The following is a 14,575-nucleotide window of genomic DNA, read 5'->3' on the forward strand; positions in this document are numbered from 1 at the left end:
CTTTTTCTTTTCCTTCCTCCAGGATTATCGCTGGGGCTCGGTGCCGGCATTACGAATCCACTGCTCCTGGCGGCCATTTCCCCCATTTTACTGGATAGGAGAAAGAGAAATTGAGAGAGGAGGGGGATACAGAGAGGGAGAGAGACAGAGACCTGTTTCACCGCTCGTGCAGTGTCCCCCCCCCACCCTCGCGGGTGGGGAGCTGGGTGCTCGAACCTTGGTCCCTGTGCTTAGTACTGGGTGCAGCACCTCCTGGCCTCTTAGTTCCCAACTCTTCCTTCTTGTGAGACAGAGACAGAGAAGAGACAGAGAGAGTGACACCACAACACCGCCCACTATCCCTGGAGCTCCCCCAGGCTGTGCGGGCCTCCATCTGGGTGTGACCCCTCCTGAGTCCGCCAGAACGCTTCAGGAAAACATCTCCAGCTGTGGTTCCCCAGGTGTGAGCCCTCTCTCCTGTCTCCCCTTAATTGCTGGAACAGTCATCCTGGCCAGTCCCTCTGCCCCAAACAGAAACCGTTCTTAACCCCGGGTGACCCAGCCTGCAGCCACTTTGTCTGGTATGTGGTGTGTGTGTGTGTGTGTGTGTGTGTGTGTGTGTACGTGTGCATGCACTTCCAATTTATATTCTGAGATGCCAGCCTCAAGGGGGACAGGGGCTGGCACTGGGGTCTCTGGAATCAGGGAGTCAGACCAGCAGTTTCAAGAGAGGGAGGCAGAGCGAGCATGTGAGAAGGACCTTAGGCTCTGGGTTCAAGGCCAGCCCTGGGGCCTTGTGAGGTTCCCTGTCTTTGGCCCAAGTCTCTGGCCGAATTCTTTACCTTCCTGAGCTCTGACTGCAGTGTTTCTCCTCCAGGGATCTCAGTCCCCCCACCCCCAAACTCTGAGCCAAGCTCCCCAGAGAAACCCCCCCCTTCTCTGCTGCCCCCCCACCTCGCTCGGCTGGGAGCCAGGCCCTGCCAGGGTTAATGAATCAACAAGGCAGCAGTGAGTCCCGAGAACGTGTCTGCCACCTCTTTATTCTCCTCCCTTCTGGGTCTTTCTTTAAAACAACAACGAAAAAAAATATTGTTATCTTTTTTATTTTGGGGGAGTGGGCTGAACTCTGCAAAAGGAAGCCTGCAGCTCTCTTTCTTCCATGCCCCTCCACCCAGCCTGTTTGTGGGGATGTTTTTTTTTTTTTTTGCTTCCCTTTTTTAAATGCCAGGGGTCAAGGAGCAGGGTGGGGTGGGGGGACTCTAACCAGCTTAACCCCTTGCTGCCTGGCTAGGCCTATGGCTTGGGGTCTTTTATCTTTATCTTTATTTATTGATTTATTCCCTTTTGTTGCCCTAGTTATTTTATTATTGTAGTTATTATTGTTGTCATTGTTGTTGGACAGGACAGAGAGAAATGGAGAGAGGAGGGGAAGACAGAGAGGGGGAGAAAGACAGACACCTGCAGACTTGCTTCACCGCCTGGGAAGCGACTCCCCTGCAGGTGGGGAGCCGGGGGCTCGAACTGGGATCCTTACGCCAGTCCTTGTGCTTTGCGGCAGCTAACACCCTGCAACCCCTGGGTCACTTGGATGTGGGGTCAGACGCTCAGGCCGACCCTCCCACCGGCTGCCTCCCCGGTGATATCCAGACTCGCAGATGCGTAAACTGAGACTCCTGGGTGAAGTGCTTTTCCAGCCCTGCCTGTCCCCTGCCTTCCAGAGCACCCCTGGGGGCCCGCTGGGAGGAGAGGGCTGGCTCCGGGACTGGATTTGGGCTTCTCTCTGTGGGGGCAGGCATGGGGGTCTGGCTTATTCACAGCTCCTGAGGCAGCTCGTTCCGGGGACCCACTTTACACGTTGAGAGGGGGCCAGCTGCACCTGTCCTGTTCCCACCTGCCCATCCTCGGCCACCTGGGTTCTACCAGGACTGCACCCCTCAGACAGACAGCCCTGTGGGAGTGACGGATGGCCCTGTGGGCTAATGGTCCTCTCCCAAGGGGGACCCAGCAGCTCTGAGCAGGGGCAGGGCCTGAGGGCTCCCTGGGAGTGGGGGCAGCTCTGCCTGGGTAGTCCTGTCACCCCGGCTGTGCGTCTCTGGGTTCATCCACTCCCCTCTCTGTGCTTTGGTGCCAGGGAAATGAGTGCCCTGTCGGCGTGGCTGAATGTGGACATGAGTCTGCAGGGGAAGGGGTCAGTCAGGCTCATCCCTCCAGCCCTCCTCTGGCTGGGCCTGAGTTTCCACATCTGGAATGGGGAAACTGGGGTGCAGGTTCCAGGAACCCCCCACCTGGATGGGGTTTGCACGTGGCACAGGGTCTGCCCAGGGCCCCTGATTGGTCAGAGTAGGGGGGGGTTCCCCTACACTTGGCAGAGGTGACACTCATGGTCTGTGGCCTCCACTACCTCAGTTTCCTCTTCCCTGAGGGGGGCTCGAGGGGTCCCCTCCCACGCAGGGCCACGTGCTCAGGCCTTGGTCTCCGTGACAACCTCTCCTGAGCTAGCCTGGGAGGGTCTTTGAGTCCCCCCTCCCGGGGCCTCCCCTGTCCTGCCAGCTCTGCTGGAGGAACTGCTTAATATTCTGATGGGGTACAATGAACTCAGCCCCACACGGCTGAATGGCCCTCTGCCGGCCTCCCCAGCAGCCCCAGACCCCTCAGGCTGGCTGCCAGGGCCCCCTTTTCTTCTTGGCTCCCCACCAGGGGCTCGAGAGGGCCAGGCTGGAGCTGGAGTCTGTGGGAGAGGGGCCTGTTGGGCGGGAGGGGGGGTGTGTAGTGGCCTCCTTGGGAGGCTGGGTCTCCCCAAGATTCTTCCCTGGGTCCCCCCTTGTGTCTCCAGCTTCCAAGTGGGCTCTGCAGAGGCAGGGGCCCCTGTCTAGGTGATGGTGGTGGTGGTGGTGGTGATGGTGATGGTGGTGGTGATTGTGGTGGTGGTGGTGATTGTGGTGGTGGTGATGGTGATGGTGATGGTGGTGATGATGGTGGTGGTGATGGTGGTGGTGATGGTGATGGTGGTGGTGATGGTGATGGTCGTGGTGATGGTGGTGGTAGTGATGATGGTGGTGGTGGTGGTGATGATTACGGTGGTGATGGTGGTGATGGTGATGGTGGTGATTGTGATGGTGGTGATGGTGGTGGTGCTGCTGGTGGTGGTGATGGTGGTGGTGATGGTGATGATGATCACGATGGTGGTCATGATGATGATGATGATGGTGTATTGATAGTGGTTTGATGAAAGTGGTGACAATGACATTGGAGACGTGACAGCACCAAACAGTAGGCCGAGCATCTGTCTGCTTCATCTTGTGATGGTTCAAAGCCTCAGGGACACTTTCTGGTTCCTTAGCCCACGTCCCCCATCTTGGGATTCTGAGCCGGCCTGTTGAGGCCGTGCTGTCAGGGCTTCTGCTCTCACTGCATCCGTGGGGTGGGGGCTGTCTCAGCTGACCCCCAGCGGGAGTGTGCGGAGGGAGGGGCCGCCATGTACACTCTGCTCCAGTTAGTGTCTGGGGCTCACCGAGTGCTGGCTGGGTATTGACTGGGTCACTTCACCCTGCGACTTTGCCCACCCCCCATCCCTCCCCGCAGTCTTGTCAGGCCCATCACTGCCTGACACCCCTCCCCTCCCCCAGCTCTCTTTCTCATTCCCTCTTTCGGCTCCCCCAAAGGCGGATAGAAACATTTTTTCCAGGTAGAAGCTGAATTAATTTCCTATAATTATCCCTGAGACTATTAAATATTCCTTACTGTTACTCTTGGGCAAGTTTTCTCTACAGAGAAGGGCTCGGTGGTGGGGGGACAGAGTCCAGAGAAGTTCCTTGTTCAGGGTCACAGGGCTAGGGACAAGCAGGGGAGGATGGGTGACAGCTCTGGCCCCACCCACCCCACTGAGTCCCCGGCTGAGGTCACTCCCTCCCGGCCCAGCTATCTTCTGGTGTCTTCGGGTGGGGGTGAAGTGTGTGAGACAGTTTCCTCTCCCTCCTCTGGATGGTCTCCAAACCTGCATTGCAGTGGCCTGGTGACTAAGGAAGGTGGGCCTGCGTCCAGTCTTGGGGTGTTGGGGTGGAGGGGCCAGGGCCCGAGTCCTGCTGGACTGTGACCAGCACTTCTGTGTCTGTGTCCTCCGTGGCCCTGGGGTCTCCCTGGAGCCCCTCCCACACTCGTCCTTGGAAGAGGGGTTGCTGGTGTTGCTGCTAGGGTGGCCGTGGGCTTGAAGGCCGGGCTGGTGGTCAGTGAGTAGGCACCATAATGGGCATGGCAGCTTCCTCCCTCGCCATCCAAGCCTCTGCCCTGGGGACTGCCAGCCTACCCCCCCTCAACTTCATGGGGGGCTGTGGAGAGTGGGAGGAGGCAGGCTGGTGCTGGGATGAGGTTCTTGTCCTGACCTTGAGGGGGTCACTTTCTTCCATGGGGGAGCATTGGACTAATGGTCCTCTCTCCCATGGGGGGAGGCCTGACTGGGGTACAGTTTCAGTGTCAAGCATGGGGGGTTGCTTCTACTTTGGGGGAGACATCCCTGATGAGGCCTGGCAGGGGCAGTGGGGAGTGTGCCCTGCGACTGGGGACTGGCCTTCAGGGCCAGGGGGCTCCCTCGACAGCCCAGAGGGGCTGTTCCCTTGTAGTAGCTGGCCCAGCAGGGACCAAGAAGCTTCCCAGGGTCCTAGGGAAGCCCCCGCCCCATGGCTGGGCCTCGTTTAAGTGGGCTGTAGTGTTTCCTCTTGGCATCTGTTTGGTTATGAGAGGGAGTGAGACGGGAGCTCTGCTGGGGTCTGGTGTCGAACCCGGGGCCTCAAGCAGACAGCCCTGTGTTCTGTCCACTGAGCCAAGTCCCCAGCCCAGTTTTTAAAAGTCTAAGTGATAAAGGGTGTGTGTGAGTGGGTCGGGCGGTGACACACTGCCGGGCTAGCGTGGGGGGTGCCTCTTCCTGGGCGCGTGCTCTCTGGGTTGGAGAGAACGTGACCGGAGCCAGCCTGGGTTGCTACTCACTCAGCGGCTCGAGGGAGATGACTCAGCAACAGACACGTGGTGGTAAGACAATGCAAATCTCTATTGATCAGAGAGCCCAGGCGTTTAAAGGGCAGCCCCGGAAGTGGCAAGTTGGAAACGGAAATGGCTAGGAAAGGGGCGGAGAAAGGCAAAAGGGGGCTGGGAAGGTAGGAACTTCCTTAGCAACTGTTGCGAGGGTTTTAACTGGTAGGATTAACACTACCCTGCAGGCAGGGAGGGTCTTGAGGGTAGAAAGAAGATAGATCAAAGGAATGGAGTGGGTGGGGATCTTTCAGGCAAAACAATGATTATGTAGATAGGCCATAGTATCAGGAATACAGGGTACTTTGTGAGCCTTGCCGAGCTCAACCACATCCTCACAATTTTCCGACATTTCCCCCTTTCTTTTTATCTAATGGCCATAGTATCAGGAATGCAGGTGCTTTGTGAGGCAGGGAGTCTGATAAGCTGGGGCAAACCTTTGGGGTTACTCCTGTCTTTCCTTGGTCTGCCTCTCAGTAGAGAGAAAGACTGACAGGATAGATTCACTCCTCTGGTCAGGCCCTGCCGGGCTCTACCACATCCTCACAATTTCCCGACAACACACCTGGTTGAGTACACAAGGACCCGAGTTCAAGCCCCCAGTCCTGACCTGCAAGGGGGAAGCTTCATGAGCTATGAAGCAGGGCTGTGTGGGTGTCTCTCTCTCACTCTCTCTTTCTCTCTTATGCATTTCATTTTTTGTTTGTTTGTCTTTTTATGGCCACCAGGTTGATTGCTAGGGTTCTGTGCCCACCACTATTTGCAGGTCACTTTTTCCTTTTTTATTTATTTATTTTTTTCTTTTTTAAAAATATATTTTATTTATTTTCCCTTTTGTTGCCCTTGTTGTTTTTTATTGTTGTTGTAGTTATTGTTGTTACTGATGTCGTCGTTGTTGGATAGGACAGAGAGAAATGGAGAGAGGAGGGGAAGACAGAGAGGGGGAGAGAAAGACAGACACCTGCAGACCTGCTTCACCACCTGTGAAGTGACTCCCCTGCAGGTGGGGAGCCGGGGGCTCGAACCTGGATCCTTACGCCTGTCCTTGCGCTTTGCATCCCCTGCGCTTAACCTGCTGCACTACCACCCGACTTCCCCTAATTTAATTTTTATTGGATAAATTGAGAGAGGAGGGGGAGATAGAGAGACAGAGAGAGAGACACCTGAAGACCTGATTCACTGCTGGCATAGTGTCCCCCCTGCAGGTGGGAAGCGGGGACTCAAACCCAGGTCCTTGTGCCTGGTCATTGTGCAGCACTGCCTGCCCCCCCCTTCTCTGTCTCCCTTGCTCCTCTTAACTTCTCAGGCCATGTCCTGACCTGGCTTATTGTTTTATTTTTCTTGTCTGTACATTCTTTTCTTTTTATTTATTTTCTTCTCCTCTCCTTTTTTTTTTTTTTAATTTTCTGAAACCACTCTATTTGTTTATTGGGTAGAGACAGAGAAATAAAGAGATGAGAGAAAGAGAGGGAGAGAGACACCATCAGCCCTGCTTGAGAAGCTTCATCTGCAGGTGGAGACCATGGGGCTTGAACCCGAGTCCTCATGCATGGTGCCTTGGGAGCTCACTGGTGTGCCACCGCCTGGCCCTTATTTGTTTATTTCTGAGAGAGATTTTTTTTTTATTGCTGTAACGAGTCCCCTCCCCATGCTGGGGAGGGGGGGAGAATGTCTGTCTCTCACACCCCTGAACCTCTCACATTCCTCCCTGTCCCTGAGCCATCTCCCCCGCCATCTCCCCCTCCATCTCGATTTTTATTATTATTTTTATGCCTGTTGTCTGCACAGCAACCATCTTCCGCTTCCTGCTTCTCCTCAGCTCAGGAGCTGGGGCAGTGGGTGGGAAGCTGGGTCTCTAGGAGGGATGGAGGCTGCGGGGCCCTTGGTGTCCGGGGCACTGGGGAGCCATGGGAGGTTTAAACAGGAGAGTCGCCTGCTCTCTGGGAATCCAGGGAGAGGTCCTCAGGGGGCAGAGAGCAGGAGGGGCTGTGGCAGCCACTGGGGGAGTGGGTGGAGTTGGAGGGGTTCTCTTTGCCTGGCCTCCGAGCCTGGACTGACGGCAGTGGTTCAGCCTTGCTTGGAGAGCCTGCGGTGGTGGGGGGGTGGGGGTGGAGGATGGGTGTGGGGGGCTGCTGGACTCCAGCCTGGGGACCCCCAGCCCTCACCCAGGATCCATCCCCCCCTCAGGTGCCGTGTAGTAGGGGAGAACCCCAATGCTCCCCCTTTGGGGAGTCGGGTGTGCTGTGTCCTGGGCCCATGAGGCTCTTCTGTATGTAGCCTTTATTTATTTGTATTTATTTATTTGTAAACCTTTGTTAAAAATAACTTGGGCAAGGGGGCCAGGCGGTAGTGCAGCTGGTTAAGCGCAGGTGGTGCAAAGTCCATGGACCGGCATCAGGATCCCGGTTTGAACCCCCGGCTCTCCACCTGCGGGGGGAGGGGGTGTGTCATAGGCGGTGAAGCAGGTCTGCAGGTGTCTGTCTTTCTCTCCCCATCTCTGTCTTCTCCTCCTCTCTCCATTTCTCTCTGTCCTATCCCCTGCAGGTGGGGAGCCGGGGGCTCGAACCGGGATTTTTACGCCAGTCCTTGCAGTTTGCGCCTCCTGCGCTTAACCCGCTGCGCTACCGCCCGACTCCCAATAAATAAGTCTTTAAAACCATGAAGAGGGGAGTCGGGCGGTAGCGCAGCGGGTTAAGCGCAGGTGGCGCAAAACAAAAGGACCCGCATAAGGATCCCGGTTCGAGCCCCCGGCTCCCCACCTGCACGGGAGTCGCTTCACAGGCGGTGAAGCAGGTCTGCAGGTGTCTCTCTTTCTCTCCTCCTCTCTGTCTTCCCCCTCCTCTCTCCATTTCTCTCTGTCCTATCCAACAATGAGGACATCAATAATAGCTACAACAACAACAAAAAAAGACAACAAAAAGGGAAAAATAAATATAAAATTTTTTTTAAAAGTCTTTAAAAAAAAAAAACCCACAAAGGAGAGGGCTGGCACCCTCCTGGCCCTTGGTGACCCTGTGTGTTACTCCCAGTCAGTACCCAGCCCCCCAACACCTGCTGGGCACCCTGAGAGCAGGCAGGAAGGGAGCAGGGAATGGCTGGGAGCTGGGGGCTGGCGTGGGAGGGGGGCCCAGGCTGTCTCCTGGTCTGGCAGGCCCCGACTTGAGGGGCATCACGGGTCTGATTGATGGACGGTGGCCTGGCCTCGGAGGGCTGGCGGGTTGTGGGGGATCTCCCTGGCTGGAATGAAGCTGGCAGCAGGATGAGTTGGGTCACGCTCAGCTTGTCGGGGACTGAAGGGTCATTTCTTCCTGAAAGACACCTCCCGGGGGTCCCATGTGGAGGGGGCAAGTCCCAGCTCCCACACCAGGCCGTGCATCCCTCTCTAAGCTGGGGGTGCCCCCTCTGCAGTGGCCCCAGGATGCTCTTAGGCCCCTGACAATGAGGCAGCTTCGGGGTCCTACCTCGGAAGTGCCAGCCCCCTTCTCCACACAGGGGCCCAGACACATAGCCAGGCTGGCGTTTCTGGGGCTCTGTCCACAGGATGGGTACCCCCACACAGCCCCTGCAAGGCCTCGTAGTGTTTGGGACCGTTTCTTCTGGGGTGTCCCAGTTATGGGGAGTCTCTGGGAGCAAGGCAGGTCTGTCTCAGGAGCAGAATTGTGAGGAGGGGTCACCCCATTGCCGGAATCCAGGGCCAGCCCAGCGGGGGGACCCCCTGTCTGATGTCTCTAGCTCCCTGCGGTGTCTCCTGGCGCTAAGAGCACCCCACACCACCTTCCCTAACTGGCTTTGAAAGCAAAGGTTGGGCTCGGAACCTCAGTTTCCCCTTCCGTGAAGTGGGGGAAGGACCTTGGTTTTCAGGGCAGGACCGTGGTCCATCTGGCCAGGTGCTGGGGTGGGGATGGGGACCTTGGGGTTCTCTACAGGGTTCCCCTCAGAGACCCCTCTGCGTCCCGTCCCCAGGGGGATGGAAACACTCTGACTGGGCCAGGGAGGAGCCAGGCTCAGAGAGCGAGTGGGATTCACCCCAGCCGTACAGTGGGGGATTGTGGCGTGTCTGGACCTGCGACCCCCCTCCCACAGTCAATGCTAAGATGCCCCCCCCAAAAAGTGGCATCTGCCCAGCTCCCCAGACTCCTGTTTCCAGGCTGGTGTCACCTTGGGGATGCAGCCTGGGGTAAAGACAGAAAGGGGTACCTGGAGAGGACCCCTCCCCCCAGTCTGGCTTCAGATCTTGTAATATTTGCCACAAGATCACTGGATGGGAGTGGGGGCTGCCGTGGTCCTCTTGTAACTCTGAGCAGCCCTCCTCCATCCATGACCTCAATATGTGACACTGTCTCGGGTTCCCTGAGGGACCTGATTCCTTGGGGATGGGGACCCCAGTGTCTGATGGGGTGCAGGGCCCCGAGTCTGTGTGTGTGTTGGGGGGGTCCTCTGGGGCTCCAGGTAGAGACCCCAAACCCGGTTAGTCAGTTCTAGCCTGCCACCCCGTCTCCACTGTGGCTCAACCCCTGGGAGCCCCGACACACAACAACGACAACAACAAAAGACCCCGGGAGGGGCCCGGAAGCCACGGCCTTGGGCATCTGGGCTTCTGAGTCGGGAATTTCTGCGTGGGGTCCCCTGATGGGATGCCCACCTCCTGGGAAGCCCTGGGCTTGAGCCCTGGGGCCACATGGGAGCAGCATGGGTGGTGGCACTGTGCTGTGGGGATCTCTCCTGTCTCTCTCTCTCTCTCTCTGAAATAATGAAAAGTTGACCCTGTGGGCTGGGGAGACAGCATCTTGGTTCTGTGCCTGAGCCTCTAAGGTCCCAGGTTCAGTCTCCAGCATCACCACCATCAGCCAGAGCTGAGCAGGACTCTGCTGTCTCTCTCTTTAATTGCAAATACGATAATAAAAAAATACATTTTTAAATCTTTATTTATTTTGAATAGAGACAGAGAGAAATGAGGAGAGGTGGAAATAGCTTGGAGGAGAGACAGAGAGCCACCTGCAGACCTGCTTCACCACTAAAAATTGACCCAGGGAGCAGTTGTGTGTGTGTGTAAGGCCCTGGGTTCTGTGATGTCTCATGTAAAAAATAGAAAAATAGTGGTCCGGGAGGTGGCGCAGTGGTTAAGGAACTAGACTCTCAAGCATGAGGGCCTGAGTTCAATCCCCGGCAGCACATGTACCAGAGTGATGTCTGGCCCTTTCTCTCTCTCCTCCTATCTTTCTCACTAATAAAATAAATAAAATCTTAAAAAAAAAAAAAAAGACAAGGGCAACAAAAGGGAAAATAAATAAAAGAAAAAGAAAGTCTTTAAAAAAAATAGAAAAATAGTAGCCTGTCCTCCTGTGGGACACTTCCTGGCTGTGTGACCAGAGGGTCCTTTGTCCTTTCTGAGCCGCCAGCCTCCGGAAAGGGGCAGTGGTTGGGACACGGAGCCACGACTATGAATGGTTGTCAGGCCCCGTGCCTCCCCAGCCCCTGCCCTGGCTGCCGTGGACCTGGCGTTCCTGGAGCTCTGTCGCGGCTGTGTGCCATTGTCACTGGGGGTGTGGGAAGGAGGGCTTTCTATCCACACTTCTTCCCGGAGGAGTTGTGACTGCTGGGGCCGCCCCACGCTCTGCTTTCCTACTCTGAACACTTCCACTCTGTGTTCAGAAGTTCTCAACCCCAACTGGGCCTTTGGAAAATGTCCATCTTTGGAGGGCTGAATGGTGCAGCGCACCTGGTTAAGCGCATGTGTGAGGAGCCGGGTTCGAGTCCCCGCTCCCCACCTGCAGGGGGATACGGGATACTTCACGAGCAGTGAGGCAGGTCTGCAGATGTCTGTCTTCCCCTCCCCTCTCAATTTCTCTTTCCTGTCAAATAAAACAGAAGGAAAAAAAAAATGAAAAAAGTAGCTACCAGGAATGGTGGTGCCAACACAGAGCTCCAGCTATATTTTAAAAGCAACAACAGCAATAATAATAATAATAATAGAAAGGTTCCATTCATCTTGAGGCTGAGGAGACAGCATCATGGTTCTGTAAAAAGACTTTCATGTCTGAGGCTCTGAGATCCCAGGTTCAATCCCCAGCACCACCATCAGCCAGAGTGGAGCAGGGCTCTGAGGAAAAATGATAATAACGGTAATAACAGTAACAATAGGGCTTGCAATAGACAGCATAGTGGTTCTGCAAAAACACTCCTGCCTGAGGCTCTGAGGTCCCAAGTTCAATCCCCAGCACCACCATCAGCCAGAGCTGAGCAGGGCTCTGGGCTCTCTGTATTTTTCTCTCTGTCTCTCATTAAAATAAATAAAATATTTTAAAAAATATTTATGGGGGAGTCGGGCAGTAGCGCAGCAGGTTAAGTGCACGTGGCACAAAGCGCAAGGACCGGTGGAAGGATCCTGGTTCGAGCCCCCGGCTCCCCACCTGCAGGGGAGTCGCTTCACAGGCGGTGAAGCAGGTCTGCAGGTGTCTGTCTTTCTCTCCCCTCTCTGTCTCCCCTCCTTTCTCCATGTCTCTCTGTCTTGTCCAACAACAGTTACATCAAGAACAACAATAATAACTACAACAATAAAACAATAAGGGCAACAAAAGGGAAAATAAATAAATATAAAATATTTACGAAATAAAAAAGAAAAGAAAATGAGATCCTTATTGAGGGCGACCTGTGAGTGGACTGTGCTCTTGACTGGGCACTCTTCCTCCTCAATGATTCTTACATCCACCACCCCCCACAGGTTCCCCACACCCGGGAACCCCCCCCCAACTCCCTGGTGACCCTGGGTGGAGGTGGAGGACCCCGAGTCTGGCCGTCCTGGCTTCCCATGCCACCCTGCCCTGCTGACTTCCTCTCTCTCTCTCTCTCTCTTCTCTCCCGCAGCCCTCGAGCTCCCGCCCAGCAAGGCACCCGCGGCCCAGCCCGGCGGCCACCTGCAGTGCCTGTCCGTCCACTGCACTGACGACGTGGGTGAGGGCAAGGCCCGCTCCTCCGTGCCTGCCTGGCGCTCCCTGCACTCTGACATCTCCAACCGATTCGGGACCTTCGTGGCCGCCCTCACTTGACGAGGACTCCCCCTTCCCCCCCGTGCCCCCCTCCCGTGCCCCCCGTGCCTCCCACTCTGCCCCCCACCCCCAGCTAATCCGCAGGGGGCTGGCATGTTTTCTAGGTTGGCACAGGGACTGAAAAGGGTTAATTTAAAAGGGAAAAAAAAACCCCTCAAAATTTGTTTTTTTGTTTTGTTTTTGTTAAAGCAGTTGGCCTGCCATAGTGCACGCCTGTGTCCCCTGCCACCCGTCCCGTCCCTCCCCTGCCACCCTTGTCCCCGTCGCCCTGTCCTCTGCTGGCCCCTTCTTCTCATGCTGCTGTGTGTCCAGTGCTGTCTCTCCCTGGGTGCTGTCCCGGGTTTACTCTCTCTGCTACCTTCCCCTCCTCTTTTTTTTCTCCTCCCTTTTCCTTTCAAATATATATATATATATATATATATATATATTTGGGGGGGGTTTGTTAAGATGGAAATCCTGGAGGTGGAGGTGGCAGTCACAGGGTCACCACAGTCGCTTCTGCTGACCCCCAGTTGTCCCCGGGCAGGCCAGCCCCCCAGGCCCTGGGCCAAGACTTGGCTGGCTCTGCCCCCTCCCGGAAGCTGCCCTCCCCGCTGGCCAAGTCCCAGCCTCACCTGCTTTCTGGGCCCCGCTCCCCAGCACTCTGCGGGGGGCTGGGGGGTGTTCTCCAGTGAAGGACCCCCCCCCAGTGAAGCCGGCCAAGCCCCTCCCTGGGCAGGGTGCTGATCTGTTTGGAACCCACTCCTGACTGAGTCCACCCCTCTGTATGGGACCAGAGCCCCAGCTATGTCCCCAGAAAGAGCAGAGATAGTGGGGTGGGCTGGGGGCTCCTGGGTCAGCCACCCACACCTCCCGGGTGCCCCAGCATTGGCAGAGAGGGCACCCTCACCCTCGGTGCTATGCTTCCTCCAAGGACCTCACGGGTGGGGCAGGTCAGACAGGAAGCAGTGACTCAAGCTTGTCCAGGTCACACCCCCCTCCCCAGAATCTGCAGGCTCAGTTATTGTTTTTTTTTCTCTTTTAACTTTTACTGAGTGTCCTGGAGGCCTTGGGCCCAGCACACAGCTCCCACGTGGCTGTCTGCGGTGACCTCTGTAGCCAGAAGTCTGGCCAGAGCCCTGTCCCCCAGTCCCCTGCCCCTTGTTTCAGACCTGAGTCTGGGGACCTCAGAGGACACGGCGGTGCTGGGGCACGGGGACAGGGTCCCACCCCTTGCTCTACCACCAAAGGGAGAGGAGAGGCCAGATGAGTCTGTCCCACCAGCAGTCTCTGGTTTGGGGAGGCGCCGTCAGGACCCCGTGAGCCCCGCCACCGACCACGCCGACTCTGCCATGCTCAGCTGTTCAGAGTGCCGCCAGGAGTGATGTCCCCTCTTTCAGAGTGCCGCCAGGAGTGATGTCCCCTCTGCATGGCTTAAGGCTGGAGAGCAGGAAATCAGAAGTCCTTGAGTCCACCCACCCCACGCCCCGGCACCCAGCCACTCGGGGAACCCTCTCTGCCTCCCGAGACCCCAGGGTGGGACTGATTTACCAGTCGTGTTAAGTGAGGGGATGTGACGTCATTAGGTTTTTGGTTTACTGGAAAGACCAAGGAAGCAAATGAGAAACCCCCACCCCTCCCATCCCCCCCTCCCCACCTCTCAAACCACCGCTCCCCACACCCCCACTCTGGACACCGGTGAGCTGCGCTGCCTGGCGGCCTCGGGGAAGGACGAGAACGTCATTGCACATGTAAAATACTAAGACTTCGCTCTGCTGTGTGTTAGGCAATCCTGTAATCTTTTCTGACTCTTGAAACAAAGAGCTTCATTTCTGAAACGCTTGGTTGGAAGACTGTGACATAGCTCATGGGACTGAGTGTTATTTTGTCTTTCTTTTTTTTAAAAAAAAATATGTAAAGTGCAGTCTTCTGTACTCCTGCATAGTGTATATACCTGTATATGTTTCCTGAGCGGTGAGATGACAATAAATATAACATTAACGGTGACCTGGGTGTGTGGGGAGGGCCCGCGCTGCTTCCTGCCCACGTGGCTTCAAGCTCTACCGGGGACCCGGGTGAGAGCTGGAGGCTCCCTGTGTCCGTGTGTCCGTGTGTCCGTGTGTGTCCGTGTGTCTGTGTGTGTAGGGGGCGTCATGCAGGCGATCTTGAGGCCTGTCTGCAGTCAGAGCCCCCTCCCCCCAATACAGGGGCTGCCCCAAGCTCTGGGTTCCCTGCTCCAAGACCCAAGGTCCTTGCCTCAACAAAGGGTTCTCTATTTTTCAATATAGAGAATGGAAGATGGGGGTAGATAGCACAGTGGTTCAGCAGAGAGACTCTCATGCCTGAGGCTCTGAAGTCCCAGGTTCAATCCCCTGTACCAGCATCAGTCAGAGCTGAGCAGGGCTCTGGTAAAAAAAAAAAAAAAGAGAGAGAGAGTGAGTGAGTGAAAGACAAAGAGGGAGAGATACACACCTGCAGCACAGCCTAATGCTCATGACAACCCCTAGTCCTCCCCCCCTCACCTTAGGTGGGAACTGGGGGCTCGAACC

At 56.1% G+C, this 14,575-nt stretch overlaps 1 protein-coding gene across 1 annotated transcript in view; it reads left to right on the top strand.

Annotated features, from left to right (window-relative positions):
- Nucleotides 1-12,272, top strand: part of MN1 (MN1 proto-oncogene, transcriptional regulator) — a 32,638-nt gene extending 20,366 nt beyond the window's left edge. Inside the window, exon 2 of the mRNA XM_060192926.1 lies at nt 11,866-12,272. Within this exon, the coding sequence (XP_060048909.1) occupies nt 11,866-12,047 (182 nt within the window). The 3' untranslated portion in view covers nt 12,048-12,272. The remainder of the gene's footprint in view (nt 1-11,865) is intronic.
- Nucleotides 12,273-14,575: the final 2,303 nt, after the last annotated feature.

Source organism: Erinaceus europaeus, chromosome 6 (assembly GCF_950295315.1).
Source record: "Erinaceus europaeus chromosome 6, mEriEur2.1, whole genome shotgun sequence".
In the NCBI taxonomy this organism is placed as follows: domain Eukaryota; kingdom Metazoa; phylum Chordata; class Mammalia; order Eulipotyphla; family Erinaceidae; genus Erinaceus; species Erinaceus europaeus.